Raw genomic sequence first — 18,474 nt, 5'->3', positions numbered from 1 at the left:
GTAGGTATTTATGATCCTCTGGATTTCTGCTGGGTCTGTTGTAATTTCACCCTTTTCATTCTTAATTGCGTGGATTTGGGCCTTTTCTTTCCTTTTTCTAATAAGGTTGGCTAAGGGTTTGTCAATTTTGTTGATTCTTTCAAAGAACCAACTCTTGGCTTCATTGATTTTTTGTATCATTCCCTTAGTCTCCGTTGCATTGATTTCTCCTCTGATCTTTATAATTTCCTCTGTTGTATGAACTTTGGGTTTGTCTTGCTCTTCTTTTTCTAGAAGCTTGAGGTGCAGCATCAGGTTGTTTAGTTGGGCTCATTCTGTTTTCGTAATATGAGTATTCACTGCTAGGAATTTCCCTCTTAAGACTGCTTTCATTGCGTCCCATAGATTCTGATATGTTGTATTGTCATTGTCATTTAATTGAAGGAACTGTCTGATTTCTTCTTTAATTTCCTCTGTGACCCATTGGTTATTCAGAAGTGTGTTGTTCAATTTCCACATGTTTATGAAATTTTTTGAATTTCTTTTGCTATTGATCTCCAATTTCATTGCACTATGGTCTGATAATATACAGGGGATAACTTCAATTCCTTTGTACTTATTTAACCATGTTCTATGTGTGAGTATGTGGTCTATTTTGGAGAATGACCCATGTGCAGCTGAGAAGAATGTGTATTCTGATTTTGTGGGGAGGAAGACTCTGTAAACATCTGTTAAGTTCATTTGTTCAAGAGTTCAATTAAGTTCTAGTATTTCATTACTTATTTTTTGTCTAGTTGATCTATCTATTTGTGAAAGTGGGGTGTTGAGGTTTCCCACTACAATTGTATTAGTGCATATATGACTTTTCATGTCTGTTAGTATTTGTTTTATTTAGTTGGGAACACCAGTGTTTGGTGCGTAGATATATTTATGATTGTCATCTCTTCTTGTTGGATTGTTCCCTTTACAAGGATGTAGTGTCCTTCTTTGTCTCTCTTAATCAGTGTTGGTTTGAAATCTACTTGATCTACAAAGAGGATAGCTACTCCTGCTTTTTGGGGGGGTTTCTGTCGCATGGACTATTGTTTTCCACCCTTTAACTTTCAGTCTATGAGTTTCCTTTTGAATTAAGTATGTTTCTTGTATGCAGCATATTGTTGGACTTTGCTTCTTGACCCATTCTTCCAATCTGTTTCTTTGATTGGTGAATTGAGACCATTAACATTAATGGTTATATCTGAAACGTATTGATTTATCATTGCCATGACTTTTACTTTATTGGGGTTCTCCGTCTTTACATTTAATTTCTTGTCATGCCAGATGGGTTCATTCTGCTTTGCTTCCTGGGGTTGTGATCCTCAATGTCTGTTCCCAGGATATTGTGTAAAATTTCTTGGAGCTCTGGTTTGGTATTCATGAAGTTCCTAAGGTGCTCTTTGTCATGAAGGTATCTGTTTTCTCCATCAATTTTGAAAGATAGTTTTGCAGGGTACATTAATCTGGGTTGGAGGCTGTTTTCTTTTAGGGCTTGGAATATGTCACTCCAAGCTCTTCTTGCCTTGATAGTTTGTGTTGAGAAATCTGCTGTGATTCTGATCGGGTTTCCTTTGTATGTGATTTGTTTCTCTTCTCTAACTGCTTGTAGAACTTTGTTCTTCTATTGAGTTTCTGGAATTTTAACAATTATATGCCTATGTGTACATTTTTTTTTGATCAAGGCTCTTTGGAGTCCTATATGCCTCATTTATCTGTATGTCAAGTTCTTTACCCCTGCTTTGGAAGTTTTCTGCCATTACTTCTGTGAAGAGTTTTTTATGTCATCTGCATTCTCTCTGTTTCTTCATTGACTCCAGTCAGTCTTATGTTATTCTTCTTTGCATCATCTAGCAGCTGCTGGATTGATTTCTTGTGTTCTCATAATTTTGAAGCAATTTTTCTTTTCCTGGTCATTAATTGCAATCTTGTCTTCTATATCTGAAATTCTGTCCTCACATTGGCTCATTCTGCTGTGTAGACTTTTAATGGAGTTTTTCATGTCCTGGAAATCTATTTGGATCTCTTTTATGGATTCCATTTGTTTTCTATGTTGAGATTCCATCATGTTCCTGAGCTCCTCTCTAGATTTATTACTCATGTCTTACACTAAGAGCACAATTTCTCCTGTTATGTGAGAAATTATTTCTGATTTCTTTTTTTCCAGATCCCCTTTTGTTGCCAGTTCAGTGGGTCCAGGTAGTTGAGTATCAGAGTGTTCCATCTCATTTCCCTTTGGGGTTGCTGTAGGTGATCTGGAAGTCTGATTTTGAGACTTATTTATGTGTTTTCTCATTTCAACTGGGAGGGGCAGTGGGTGCTGTTGGTGCCCACAAGAATCACCTCCTCTGAACTGGGAGAGGTGGGACAAGGGCCAGGAGCAGCAGGAGGGATGGTGGCACCGAAGCTCCTTCCTCTGGCCCAGGAGTGGTGGGACAGAAGGGGGCCCAAAAGCCTTTTCTTCTGGGCTTGGGGCAGTGGTAGGGATGGTGGCCAGGAACCCCCTTCCTCTGAACCAGGAGCAGGAGACTGTGGCTCAGAAGCCTCTACCTCTGGGCTGGGAGCAGCAGAAGGAATGGTGGCCCAGAAGCCCCTTCTTCTGGACCAGGAGCAGGAGACTGTGGCTCAGAAGCACCTACCTCTGGGCCAGGATGTACCATTACTTCTATGAGTAGTTTTTTTAATGTCATCTGCAGTCTCTCCTGTTTCTTCTTTGACCCCAATCAGTCTTATGTTATGCTTCTTTGCATTGTCTAGCAGCTGCTGGATTGATTTCTCATGGTCCCTTACAATTTTAAGGCAATTTTTCTTTTCCTGGTCATTAATTGCAGTCTTATCTTCTATATCTGAAATTCTGTCCTCACTTTGGCTCCTTCTGCTGCATAGACTTTCCATGGAGGTTTTAATCTCCTGGAAATCTATTTGCATCTGTTTTATGGATTCCATTTGGTTCCTATGTTGGGTTTCCATCATGTTCCTCAGGTCCTCTCTAGATTTATTAAGCATGTCTTGTACCATGGGCACAACCTCTGCTGTTATCTGAGAAATTATTTCTGATTTTGTTTTTTCCAGATCCTCCTTTGTTGCCAGTTCAGGGTGTCCAGGTTGTTGAGTATCAGAATGTTCCATCTCATTTCCCTTTAGGGTTGCTGTAGGTGATCTGGAAGTCTGGATTTGAAGCTTGTTTAAGTGTCTTTTCATTTCATTTTGAGGGTATGTGGTGCTGCTGGTGCCCATGTGGCTCACCTCCTCTGTGCTGGGAGCAGTGGTACATTGGCCCAGAAGCCTTCTCCTCTGCAGTGAGAGTGGTAGCCTATATGCCAATACCTTTAAAAATTAATCTTATTGGTATATTTTAGTTATACACAATGATCATTTTCATTATAGGGAATTGTAGTTTACATATTATATATTTATTCTTTTTTCTCCAATCCTCTCTGTCCCTTCAACTGTTCTTCCTCTTTTTATTTACAAAAGCTTTGTTTCCATTTTTCCTTTATTGTCTTTATTTCTTTTCCTTTTCTTTTTCCTCTTCCTCCTCCCTCCCTTGTTCCTCTTCCTATTTGAACATTTTCTTTGTATTTCCCAGTATCTATTATATATATTTGTCCTCATTTTCCCTTTCAGTTTCTCACACCAGAGAAACTATATGTTATTTAAATATGTATGTCTGATTTATTTCATTTAAGAGCATGGTCTCCAGATGTATCCATTTACCTAGAAATGTCTCAAGTTTATCCTTCTTTATGGCAGAATAGTATTTCATTGTATATAAAAAAACACATATTCTTTATCTGTTCATCCACTGTTGGACATTTAGGCTATTTCACTAAATCACAAATTGTTAATTGCTCCTAGAAAAATGGGTGGACATATGTCACTGTGGTATCATGCTTTTAATTTTTTTCAGGAAGTTACTAAGAAAGGAATTGATGGATCAAATAGAACCTCTAGTTTTAGTTTTTTCAGGAATCTCCCACTGATTTCTACAGTCATTGGATCAGTCTACACTTTCACCAACAGAATAGTTCCTTTTCTTCACAGCTCCACCAGCATTTTTTATTAGTTGATTTCTTGACAATAGCCATTCTTTCTGGAGTGAGATTGAATCTCAGTGTTGTTTTAATTTACATCTCTTGAGTGACCAGTGATATTGAATATTTTTTCATATTTCTATATGATGTTTGTCCTTCTTCTTCTGAGAAGGGTCTATTCATTTCAGATGCCCATTTTTGAATTGACTTTTTAAATTTGGGGATCTGATTTTTTATTGAGTTCTTTGTATATTTTAAATATTAATCTTTTGTCGGAGGAACAGCTCGCAAAAAAATTTTCCCACTCTGTGTGTTGTCTCTTCAGTCTGTTGGTGGTTTCTTGGGATGTTTAAAAGCTTTTAAATAAGATGAAATCACAGTTATTGATATTTTGTAATACTTTATGTGTGATTGGGGTTTTGTTCATAAAGTCTTTCCCTACACCTATGTCTTCATGAGTTCTACCTATTCTATCTTCCAGAAGATTTAGTGTTTCTGTTTTAATATTTAGATTTTCATTCCACTTCAGTTTTAGTTTAGTGAATTTTGAGAGATATGGGTCTATGTATAATCTTTGGAATGTATAAAGCCAATTTTTCCATTTAAAAGAGGCTATCTTTCCTCCAGTGAATTTGTTTGGCTCCTTTGTCAAAGAAATGATGGCTTTGTTTGGAGTTGCTTCTGTACCTTCTAATCTGTTCCATTGATTCTTAGGTCTGTTTGGTTTGGTTTGTTTTTTTTTTTGCCAGTACCATGTTGTTTTTATCACAGTACCTTTGTAGTATAATTTCAAGTCAGGGATTGTGATACCCTCTGCCTTGCCTTTGTTGCCCATAACTGCTTCTGTTGTTCTAGGTTTCTTCTGGTTCCAAGTGAATCTCAGGATTATTTTCTCTAATTCTGTGAGGTATGCTATTGGTATTTTGATCAATGCTTATTAAATCTGTTTAACAATTTTGGAAGTATGGTCATTCACTATATTGATTCTTTCTACTCAAGAACAAGGGAGATCTTTTAATTTTCTGATATCTTCTTTGATCTCTTTTTCAAAGTACTGTCATTTTCAATGTAAAGGTCTTTTACTTCCTTTGCAAAATTGATTCCTAAGGTTTTCATTTTTTAAATGCTATTGTGAAAGGTGATGTTTCTTTAATTTCTCTCTCAGAGAGTTTGTTATTGGTGTGCAAGAATGCTATTGGGTTTTAAGTCGTGACTTTATATACAGCTACACTACTGAATTTGGTTATATAATGTCAATGTTATAAATTTACTAGAACTTTTTAATAAATCTAAATATACATATCTCAGTTAATTTTCTCATTGCTGAGACAAAATACCTAACACCGACAAATTAGGGGAGGAAAAGTTTATTTAGTTCTCAGTTTGTAGAGGTTTCAGTCCATAATCAGCTGGCTCCAAGGCAGGCGACATGGCAGACAGGCATGAACAGAGTAGAAGCAGTTCATGGCAGGCAGAAGGCAACAAAGCAATCAAGGGACTAGACAAGCCTCTTTCTGTTCCTTATATTTTATCAAGGCTAGCAAGATTAGGGTGGTACCAAACCAATCAGTGGACTGATTTAGTTGTCACCCATCTCGAAACCTAGCATCTTTACTCCTAGCTTTGCACTACAAATCAATCACACACTCTAGATTCAGACACCTCTGAATAAGTCTTATTTATGACTGCATAGACTTTGAGGTGACATCTAGACATAAGCAATAGCAATGCTATTGTAAGACAAACTTTAAAAATTTAATGGATGTAACTCCAAGAAACAAAAGATTTTAGAGGAAGTTGAGATAAGGTATTTAGGATCCTTATTTTGATCTGAAGAATGCAATCAAATTTTAATTTAGCAAAGCTGTTTTCCTTACTATTTTTTAAGGTGAGAGGAGATAACTAGGTAAAATTTACTGTTGAGTAAGTTTGTTAAAATTTTTAAATCTATAAATTAAAGCACATAATGGCTTTTTATGGTTTCCCTGTGAATTTGAAAAGACTACTCTGTATATTTATATTTAATTCAAATTGCTTGGAACTGTAAATTTGCTGTTTGATATCCTTAAATTTAAATTTCTTCTGTTTGGGTACATTTGCTTCTTATATTCCTCATCTTCTGTAAGAAAAATTATTAATTCTAGAACCTGGAAAATCAATAAAACTTGGCCTTTAACCCTGAATTCATTGATATTCAGTACTTATTCCAGGAGCCAAATAGAAAATGTACATGTCAACACAAGGACAATGAAGAGATAGAGTTTTGGAAATGTGTTGACCTGCATCAGCTTGATTATAATTTTAAAAAATGACTCAACTTCTATCTGAATAAGAAATTTGGGGGCATGGATGATAGGCACACTGTTGTGAATCTGTTATGGTCATCAGAAAGTAATAATTGGGTTTTCCAAACTTATTGTGAGAGAAGAGATGTGGAGAGTTGCAAAGTATGTAGGTAAAAAAAATTAATGTCAATCTTTGGTGGTTAATTGTATGTTGTGACTGTGTAGGTATATAAGGGAAGTGGGAGAGAAGTTAATAAATTTCTGACTTTTTCAATCAGGTGACCAATATCAAGATGACGCTTAAGCAGGAAGAATAAACTTAGGGAGAAAGACAATGAATTATATTCTAAATTTGTTTTGAGATTGAGGTGGAAATGTTAGGTATACTGGTTAAAATTTTCCAGAGGAAGATACCCAATTTAATATAATAAATATAATATGATATTACTCATGTAATTATTAAATATATATATATGAATATAGATATAATATAATGTATATATAAGAATGAAAGAGGATTTAATAGATTGGCTTAAAGGATCAGAGGTTAGGTACTTCCAGAATTGCTGGCTGAATGATGAAGGGCCAGAGAATCTTATAGTTGTTCAGTTCAAAGAGCTGGAACCTGAAGAGCAAGAAGGACCAAGGATGCAGTTCAGGTTCAAAGCTGAAGGCCTAAAAGTTCCCTGGAGGCTCACTGTTGTGAGTCTACATTGAAAGGCTGAAGAAACTATGATGATAACAGCAATAATGCACCTCCTTAATAAGAATAAAGTTATCAAGTACTAGTTCCATCCAGGCTGCAGACTTGGATGGTGTTGCTCATAGCCACGGTGGGGTCTCCTACCCCATAATTCACTGATCCACATTCCAGTAACTCTGGGAACACACTGTGGACACCCAAACACTCCAGAAGTATATTTTATTAACAAGGTAGTTCTCAATTCAACCAAGGTGACCTTCTGAATTAACCCTTAAAGTAAGATTTTGGATTTATTAGTACTGGAGGGAAATTTGAACAATGAGCAAAGAGAAGATGACTGATGTTATGAAAATAGATGGGATGTCCTGGATGGAGTATGAAGTGAAAAAAAAAAAGAGGTCTTAGAGGACTGGCACCAGGAAGGGCAAACAGAAAAAGGAAAGTTACATATATATGACAAGGAAGCTAGGAGGAAAACCCTTTTACACATAAGATGAACTAGATTTTGAACAATGGCATTGTTAAAATGATATCAAATTTTTCCAAACATTTGAATAAGAGGACTGAATATTTTGTATTGGAAAGTCTAGAAAATGCAGAGGCCAGTGGAGTCCTGAGTGAGATGGGCTATATGACAAAGGTGAACACAGCAACTCTTTCAAGGTATTGATATTCAGAGGAAACACAGAGCTGGAGGGAAAGCTCCAAGACTGGAAAGGAGGAAAATCTTCTAATCTTGACCTCTCATGCTTTCTTAAACCTAGCTTAAATGGAAAATATTGAGCAGGAAAGTTTTAATGAGGGGAAATAAAGAGAATTTATATACAAGAAAGAAACAATTCTCAGAATGCAAAGAACCCCAAAGATATCAATCCTAAGTGCAAATGGAATGATTTGTCTTTAATTCTCCATCAGTCACTTAAATTCTTTAGCAAGAGGAAAGATTTATATAGATGCAATTATTTAGATTTTACAGTAGGCAGCTGGAGAGCTTTACTATGCATAGCTTCTCTTTCTCCGTGAATGAAGCTGCAATATCCTTTATGGAGAGGTCTAGGAGAAATGGCAGGTTTGGGGTTTAGGGGAGATTGAATTACGTTGCATTGTTAATTATACTGACATAAATATTCCATACACTATTTCACAAAGAACAACATTTTTGAGTCTAATTACTTAACCTTTGCCAAATGAAATGAGAGATAATATAAAAATAACAATATTTTAGATTATATTTTTGTTCCGTTTTGAAATAAATTTTGCTTTTCCAACCATATATACATAAGTAGAAAAATATTTTATTTATATGTATAACATAGTTTTGGATTTTTTAGGTATCATCTGCAGATTTTCTATTCCATGTATATCTGAATATATGATGCATATTTATATCAAATATTGCTATATTTCCCAAAGAAAATTATGGCAGATATTTCTGAAGTCAGAGACATGGCAAGCTGCCCAGTTTAAGTTTTCATAAACACTGCAGTATGAAAAAAGGAGTTTTAAAATGTAATTTTGGAATTATATTATGGTGCATTCTCAGGGAGAAAAAAGCCTTACAAGAGAATACATTAAATAGGTATAAAATAAAAGGACATGAACTTGGAAATTGCTTTCTAATGCTAACTCACTTTATCCAGTATGTGATATATCATTTGTGGATGATATTCATAATGCTGCTAAATTAATCATCTTCAATATCTAAAACTTTACTGCTTTCAAGCTTTTAGTTGCTAAACAGATTTTGTTACAACTTCATTAATCTCAAACTAAAGCTGCAAATTTAGTGGCAAGATTAAGTTTATTTTGTGCCCAAAGTGTAACTTTAAAATAATTAAAACTAACTTGGTTTCAAGGAGAAAAAGTAGTTGTTTCCAATATCTGTTAATTAATTTTCTGTGCTGTACTTTTCTCTATATTGTTTTAATAGTTGTAGCTATACAATATTTCATTTATTATTTTTCTCTTGTGTGTTGGGAATGTACAAGAAACAGCAGGAAGGAGTAGAGTAGAATAAGGGCAAGAAGTACAGATGAGGGCACAGGGGCTATACCAAAAAGTAGATTAAAGGAGTTTGACTTATATACCAAGTGGATTAGGAAGATAGTAAAAGGATTTCAGCACAGGGGTGGGATGATATGAATTTAAAAGCTTTCTCTGATTACTGTTTTGAGTGGGGCCATGGGGAGAAATAGTGAGCATGGAGGCTATTAACATAACTAAAGTGATAGATCATGGTGGTTTTGGATCAAGGTGGTATTTGGAAGTGGAGAGAACTGGATGTATTCTATTTTACAAAGGAGAAGCTGAGTTACTTTGCTTTTAATTTCATGGCATGTGAGAAAATGGAGTTAACTTCCAATATTGCTGGCTTGATCAAAGGGAAAGACAGTGGATATGTGTTAAAATGCCTAAGATTGATGAAGAAACAGATGTGAAAGAGAAGTTCTGAATTTGACATTTCCATGTGATAAGTTTGGGATGTCTCTAGGCGTGATAAGTAGGAGGTTGAACAGGGACACCCAAAATTCAGGAGCCAAATGTGAGCTGGTGATAAATGTTTGGAGACTGCCAGCATTTTGATAAGAATGCACTGCCAGGAGGACATGTGAGCTGCCTGATGGAGTAAAGGAATAAAGAGCTCAGAGACAAGAGCTAAACTTTGGGACACTAAGCCTCTCCATCTTCCAACTTGTTTAGTAAATTTTTCTGAAGATATATTTTTAAAATTTTTACTAAATAACAATCTATTTTCTTCAAAATTTTCAAATTGGTCTGTGAACTGAAATTTATGAGTGAAATATACTTTAACTTTTTCCCAAGACAGTCAGTAGTTTTGTAAAAAAATAAATAATTTATTCTTCATTTCTATTCGGTATTCATTTTTCTCTATTATATTATATCATTTTTTTAAATGTCTCCTCTCTGCACAACCAGACATTCTGTTTTTTCTTATTGGCCTTAATGAGTCTCTTTGTAAAACAAATCTTGTTCTTGAATTCTTCACATATTTAGAGATCTTTGACTTTTGAATTTATGTCGATGAATGAAGGTAGGATGATTTATATGTTTGACGTGGATTTTTTCCCATTGTTTGGAGAAATTTGTTTTATTATCTCCATTTGACATTGGGAATATTTATTGATTGATATTGTTCCCCCTGCACTAAACACCGAGATTTCAGGAGTTAAGTTAGTATTGAGTTAGTAGACTGAATTGTATTTTCTCTTGTTGAACCCAGATCAAACCAGGTGATTTCATTTTACACTTGCTACTTCCTATTCTTTTCTTTTTTTTACTCTATTTTGTTTTGGGCTGAAATTAAAAGGTGACACTGTCCATTTAACTTAAATGGTAGTGCTTAAGTATGCAGAGACAGACATTCATAAAAATCTGTAGTATTAGCTCAAGTTTTCCTTCTCACTTTCTATGTGCTCTTTTAATGGTAACAATCCTGAATATTGATTCTCTGCAGAATTTGTTGGGAAATCAGCTTTCTTCCTACTATAGTCCATTTCTAGTTGGTTTGAGTACTGATATTTTCTGCTATGCTTTCTGCATTACCGCTTCCTATCAGGTTACTGCTTTTCAGAAAATTATTTCAATGACTTTAGAACAATAGATGCAGTATTGGTTTAGTACTCAGGTAATTGATTCAGAAAAATAGTCTTAAGTTTTGATTCTTCTGGTTATTAGCTGTGTGAATTTTGGAAAATTTATTTAAGACTCTTTATGGTTCACTTTTTCCATATAGTAGGGATAATCATAATAATACTTAATGTATAAAGTTACTACTAGCATTAACTAAGTCAATATATATCAAATTCAGTTCCTGGAGCCTGGAATATTACTATTAATATTGGCAATATCATGAATATTTTTACAATTTTTAAATAAGCAGTATGATATTAGTTTTTATATTCTAATTTATCATGAGATTATATACACATGAGTAATGGAAACATTTACCTATATAATTAAGGGAAAACATTATTATTATTATAATATTGTTGGGAAGTAATCACTGAATTTACAAATTTTAACCTTCATAACTTTTTATACAGTTTCTTTTGGCAATGTACTGACATATTTTGGAGATATTCTGCATAGATTTTACCATCCCAGCCATCATATATGTATATTTTCTTTTGTATAAATTTGTTTCTATCATAATTTACTATTTATAATTTATAGAAAATAGACATGAATAGGAGTATAAGTATATTGAGGTACTAATTAATATTTAGGAATAACAGATCAGAACAAACCGGGTTAGTTTAGAAATGAACTGATCTATCATTTAAAAATCTATGAAGATAATAATTTTGCTCAGTTTTCAATTGATGAATTGGAATTTATGGAGATTTGCTGATTTTTTTCAAACAACTTAATATTTTTCAACTACAATTATATTAAATGCTTCCACTATAAAAGTCACAACTGCAAAAGTTTCCTGCCAGAATATACATAGGAAAAACAAAAGACCTAAAGAAAATGAAAGAGTAGTGAGGACTATCTTAGAGCTAGACTTTATAGAAACATGTGATTATAGTTTAAATATTTTTCTTTTTCAGTTTGACATTCTTCATGGTCAACATGAAAATGAAATGGAACAAATATCAGGAGATATAAAGGAAGAATTGATTTCTCAAAACAACAATGATAAACTCATCTGTGAGTTAGGATCAGAGGTAAGATATTGAATAAAGGGTACAATACACATTAAATATACTTAAAATCATTAAGCTGTATAATATTTTAAGTAGTATATTTGAGGTGCCTTTGGTTATTCACTGAAATATATGTTGGTTATAATATATTCAGCCTATAAATGATTTAAAATACTGTGGAGTATTATTTGTTCATTTCTATATCTGAACCATCTGAACATTAGAAAGATAAAACATTTGACTATAAAGCTACCTGATAGCCAATATAAGTGTTATTGTGAGTAAACACTTATTAAAGTTCAATCAGTTGCTGGGATCATATGTGTTAATTTATTTTTAGAAACAATGACATACAAGATATTGGCAGTTAGCAACATTGAGATGTAGGGCAAATTCACTTTTGTCATAGATAATTTATTTCTTCACTATGCTGAGTAGTATGGTGGGAACATCTCTTTCCCCTTCCTATCTGCAGTAATAATCAATACATTTTCACAGATTTGCAAACTCAGGGTGTTTTTCCAGACTTTAGAGACATAGGAGGAATTATTGTCCTAGGAGATGGGAGGGGTGATTGAATTACTTATTCTTCATGGAAAACTGTGTTACTGCATTAAAAATAGAAAATCACAAATTATTTTATAGCAGGAGATTCTAGAGAACATCTTGAATACAAATGTATAGGAACAAGTTAGAAAATGGAATGAAGTTAGTGAAAATATAGGCTGGCAGGAAGGAGATTTGTGCTAAGCATTTTGTTTCTTCTGAAACTCACTAAGCCTAAGTTCACCAAGTACATTTTGTATAAGATGAACATTGTGTAATCAGAAGTATATAGATTTTGGAACCAGAAACATCTGCATCACATTATTCTGTTCTACTTCTTAAGCCTCTATGTATCTGAGTTTGCAGATTGATATGAGTTATAACAATGATAGTAATTACACAGGGATTTTGAGAAAATTACATACTATAAGGAAAACCTTGTCTGAGACAGTGCTCTCATATTAATAAGTATAGCCAAGCTGCTCTGGAGAGTTGTCTGCTTTGCCCTGCCCCTCTTTCACCAATGCCGTCCTTGGCCTCTCCTCTATGAGTCACGTATAAGGTATTGTGGAGAGCGGTGCATAACGGGAGACCCACGATGAGAAAGGCTAGACTGCTGAAACAAATATTCCTCAAAGGGAAAATGGTGGTTTGTTTGCTTTTTGTTTTCTAAGAGGAATACAAACACTAGTATAGGTGATGCTTTCTCTTTGTTCTGAGCCCTGAGGAGAAACTTTGATAAAGCATTGCACATTGTATGAAAGATATTTATCAGCTAATGACACAAACAGAGGAAGGCACATATAAATAAATGCTTAATATAAAAAAGCTAAAAAACCCAAGAGCATATCTATCTATCTATCTATCTCAGAATGCATATATATGTATATACATGTATGTGTATTTATATATGTGTGTGTGTGTGTTTGTGTGTATGTAGTAAAATTTTAAAGAGTAGCTTTAAGTTTACAACAAAAATTAGGAAAAAAGCATAGTTCACACATATACGTGCTTCATCCATAGACTTCTCTAAAACTGATATCTCTCATCACTGCAGTGTGTTGATGACCCAACAGTAATACATTATTGAACAGATCTCATAGTATCCATTAAGCATGAGTTTGTACTGTATAGTTTATAGATTTTCACAAATGTATAATATTATGTATTTACCACTTACAGGGCACAATTTACTCCCTGAAATCCTGTTAACCACTCATCGTTTTTGTTTTCTCCGTAGTTTCAGCTTAGCCACAATATCACTTACTTAAAATCATCCAGTTTATCACATTTCAGTTTGGCTTCTTTAACTTAGCAATATGAACATGAGATTTTTCCCCATCTTTCTGTGGCTGGTAACCCTGAATTATTTGAACGCACAACAGATTGTTTACCCATTCACCTTTTGTAAAATATCTATTGCTTTCATAGCCTGGCTATAATAAATAAAAATGTTCTGTAAAAATTTATATGCAGATTTTTCTGTGGAATTAAGTTTTCAACTCATTTGCATGAATACCAAGTAGTGCTATTATTGCTGGATCATTTGATTTATTTATTTTGTAAGAATCTGCCAAACTATCTTCCAAAATGGCTGCAGCATTTGCATTCTGACCAGCAATGGGTGAATGTTCACTTTACATTATTGCCAGGATATTTAGTGTGGTTAATATTTTAAGTTTTAGCTATTTTAATAGTTTTATAGTGGTATAGTTGTATGTCATTGTAGTTTTAATTTGTAATTCCCCGATCACGTATGATGATGAACGTTTTTCCTATGCTTAAATTTCATCTTCTTCTTTGGTAAGCTATGTGTTAATTTTTTGCTCATTTAAAAATATCATCAGCTTATTTTCTTATGATTGAGCTTTAAGAGTTTCATATATATACTTTTATATATATACTTTTTAATATATATATTTGTACATATAAACATATATATACTTTATATATAAACTATATATAAGCATGTATATAGTTTATATTTAAACTACATAAAAACATATATACTTTACATATAAACTATATATAAACATATATATAGTTTATATGTAAACTATAAATACTTTATATATATATACTTTATATATACTTTAAAAATATATATATATACTTTTTTTTTTTTACATACTGGGGATCAAACTCAGGACCTTGTGCTTGTGAGGCAGGTGCAGTGCCACTGAGCTAAATCCCCAGCCCAGTTTCTTGTACATTTTAACAGTACTTTATGTTTTGCTGTTTTCCAGAACACATATTATTGATTCTGAGTTTGATCCCAGGTACTGCAAAACACATATTATTTTAAGATTACATATGATAGTTAATAGATATCAAGTATTTTCAAATTTATAGTATATATTTTAAGGTTATAATCTACATCCAAAGAAGTTGTTTTTGATAACACCTCATTTTAAAGTGATGTGATTAGCTTTGGATAATAATGTCGAATTATTTAAAAATTTCCAGATCTAAGCATGTTTATTAGAGAATTAGGAAGCATAGCAAAATAAACTGAATTTACACTGTATATAAACATAGTTTTTGCAACCTATTTATTTATTTAAAATGTATCATGACTTCTTATGTTTGCATGTAATTCATTGTGCAATTATACTTCAAATTAAAATAACATTGTAAATGTGTTTGTTAATATTTTTAGAATGCAATGAACAGTGAAATATCCACATGCACATACATATCTGGGTGTCTTAATTTTCTCATTTTTGAAACAAAATACCCAACACTCAAAGTTAAAGGAAGAAAGATTTATTTCAGCTCGCAGTTTGTGGAGGTGTCAGTCCGTAGTCAGCTGGCTCCAAAGCAGGGGCCATGGTAGAGAGGAATTACAGAGGAGAAACAGTTCATGGCAAAGCAGGGCAGGCAGAAGGGAGCCCAGCAGCACAACAATGAACCTTCTTTCTGTCCCTAAATTCCATCCAGACTACCTGTCCTTTGGGCAGGTAGCACTCAGGCCCAGGGTGGGGCAACCTTAATCCCAGCATCACACCCTTAACCCACTATCCCACACTCATATCCAGCCACCTCCCAAAAGTCCCACCTATGTCTCCATGAGGCTTTGCAAGAAGCTCTAGATATAAGACATAATCCTGGGGAAATAAACTTTCTTAAATTTCTAAAAATAATATGGACCAGTCAAGAGAATGTTTACTTTTTATATCTTTTATATATATTTCCAAGTGCCTCATTTATATTTTCACTGAGTGTAACTAGAAACTCTATGATATATAAATATTAGAAAGACTCTCAGAGAGAAGAACCATAACATATAGGCAATTTAGGAACCAATAAATAGCATGATGGTGAGTTTACTGGTTCTATTTTTAGTTCAAGTACCCAGAATTGAAGTGAAAGAAGTCAGCAATCTAGGAACACCAACAGTCATAGACAGATGAAAAAAAGCAAAATCAAGATGCAACTTGGATTTTGCCAAAAGATTAAGGAAGGTTTCACCTAGTAAGACAGGAAACTTTTAGGGCAATAATTCTAGAAGCAAATTAAATATCACAGAAAAAATAAAGCACTACCATCCCTGCTAGCAAACGTTGAATGGGACAGTTTAATTCTACCCAGCCAGCTACAAAGAAGTCCTCAAATCTTCATTCCTGAAGGTGGCAGAGAAGCCTGAGTACAGCCAGAACTCAGTCTTATTTGGGAGCAATGAGACTCCAGCTCTGGATGTGTCAGAGGAAACCCCACTAGAAGCATGAATCTCATCCCTACCCTCTCCTGGATAGTGAGATGCAGGGAATAGTGGAAACTGCCTTCATCACCCACCCTCATTCGAGTGTCAGCTGAGACCAAGTGGAAAACCTGGACTTTTATTTATTTTATTATCTGATAGTGATAGACAGTGTTTCCCTTCTGATTGCAAAGTGGCATCCGTTAGACCCACTGAAATCTGAAACACAACGTGGGTAAGATCCAGTTTCATATCATATACTCCAAATATCCAGAATACAATTGAATGTTACTTATCATGCCAAGATTAATACTATTTCAAAACACATGAAAGAAGACAATGAATAGATGCCATCACTGAAATAATGGTGATGTCTTAATTATTTGGCAGGAATTTTAAAATGATTGTAATGTAAATGCTTCAGTGAGCAATTATATGTGTGAAATAAATTATTAAAATAGGAATTCTCAGTGAAGAAGGTGAAAGTCTTGGAAAATAAATGGAAAATATAATGAAGGGACATACGGAAAACAGAACTGAAAAACCCTCAGAAATTTAAAAAAAATATAAATGAAGGAAAGAATCAATGATCTCAAAGAGAAGTCAGTAGAAAGCTCCTGTCTGAATGTCAGAGAAAATTGGCTGGAAAATAATAGATTCTTAGGGGCATGTGAGATATATAACAAGAACAAAATCTGTATTTGTATCATTGGAGGCCAATATGAGAGGAGAACTAGTGTGGGGATAAACAGTATTAAAAATAGGTGAAAATGTCCCAAATTTAGGAGAAGGATCAAGTCTACACATTCAAGAAACTTAGAGAACCTCAAGAAGCATAATTCCAAAGACACCTATATCAAAGCAAATCAGAGTCAAGCTCATAGAAAGTTGGGAAAAATATCTTGACAACATCTATAAGGGAAGCATTCTCAGGAAAAACCAGTCCAGAGAATGGTGCATGTCTCATCAGAAATGCTGGAGACCAGAAATAAGTGGCACACAATCGTTCAAGTTTAAAACAACTGACAATTAAACTACCATTTAAAAAAATGTTCTTCAAGACACTCTCAGATGAGAGAGAACTCAGAGAATGTGTCTCTAGAAAATAAGCACATGAAAATATGCTAAAATATTATCATCAGGGAAATATAAAATAAAACTGCAATGAACTACAAAAGGGCTAACATATCAGAAGGGTTGTATATCAGAAGGGCTAACATAAAAATTGTGATAACATTAAATGCTAGTGAGGATGCAAAATTGTGGATCACCCATCTCTTGTAAAGGAAATGTAAAGTTATACAATGGTATTAGGAAATGTTCAGAATAACAACTACCATATGACCAAACAATTGAACTCCTGGGTATTATTCTCATAGGAATAGAAACTTACACTATGAGAAATTTTATTTGTAAACACTGAAACAAAGAGACAATACCAATGACTTTCAATGAGTAAATAATGAAGCAAGCCATTAAATCCACACTTTGACATAATTCTCAGTAATAAAAGAGAATGAACTCTTGACATCTAGAAACATCTGGATAAATATCTAGAAAATTGGTGGACTGAAGATCAGTCCCAAAGACTGCATAGTCCATGATTGTACTTACGAAAACTTTTTTTTGTTTTGTTTTGTGTTTTTGGTACCAGGGATCAAACTGGGGTCCTTGTGCTTGTGAGGCAGGCAGCGGAATCACTGAGCTAAATCCCTGGCCCTTATGAAACCTTTTTGAAGTGACAACATTTAGAAATGGAAAATAGATTAATGGTTATCAAGGACACAGTTGTGAGGAGAGTGGGTGGTGAGGCTTCAAATCAGCAATATGATGGTTCCTTGTGATGGAATTGTTCCTCATTTTGACTCGGTGTCTGGTTATGCTAGATTTGCAGAGTACTGTCACAAGGGGAAAAGAATAAAAGTCACATGAGAATTCTCTGTGTATTAAAACTGCCTGCAAATGGACAATTATCAAAAATAAAACTCCATTTAAAACACCCTAATTCAATTAAAAGACTCATTTTTAAATCATTCTTAAAAATGCATGTCAGGGGGCCAGGGATGTAGCTCAGTGGCACTGCACCTACCGCACAAGTACAAGGTCCTGAGTTCAATCCCAGTACCAAAACCAAAATGCATGCCAAGTTTCACCTTTTCGATGTACTCATCTGAAAATTTATGTTCTTCATTTTCTCAACATTTAGGAAATCTGAGACCTGAGTCTAAGTTGTTTTTTTTTTTAAAACATGTATATAGGTTTATTTTCTTACTTTGGCACATTAAATACAGAAATATTTACACACATATAAAATACTGTTTTAAAACTACCTTCAGAAATAAAGATAGCAATATTTTACAAAGAACATGTTTTTGAAAATAGACATTGAAAGAAAACATTTAAAACAAGTGACTGTAAAACATTTAAAATAAGATTCCAGACACAGACAGCTGAGTTAGTATTAATTTGGTAAAACAAATGTAATGCTAATAGGTTGTAAACCAGATTTATATTTAAGATTGTC

General features: G+C 33.9%; 1 protein-coding gene across 3 annotated transcripts in view; it reads left to right on the top strand.

Moving 5' to 3' along the window:
• Ccdc102b (coiled-coil domain containing 102B) overlaps nucleotides 1-18,474 on the top strand; it is a 133,995-nt gene that overhangs the window by 76,633 nt on the left and 38,888 nt on the right. For 2 of the 3 annotated variants that reach the window (XM_087191464.1, XM_021246709.2), the window contains one exon: nucleotides 11,609-11,725. In XM_087191464.1, the coding sequence (XP_087047590.1) occupies nucleotides 11,609-11,725 (117 nt within the window). Of the gene's footprint in view, nucleotides 1-11,608; nucleotides 11,726-13,432; nucleotides 14,013-18,474 lie in introns of those variants that run through there. The other variant, XM_087191467.1, reaches the window with a different exon arrangement.

The sequence above is a fragment of the Heterocephalus glaber genome, unplaced genomic scaffold (genome assembly GCF_053883595.1).
Source record: "Heterocephalus glaber isolate CG9 unplaced genomic scaffold, H.glaber_assembly_v1.0 deba00000331, whole genome shotgun sequence".
NCBI lineage: Eukaryota > Metazoa > Chordata > Mammalia > Rodentia > Bathyergidae > Heterocephalus > Heterocephalus glaber.
This window is presented reverse-complemented; position numbering and strand designations above follow the sequence as displayed.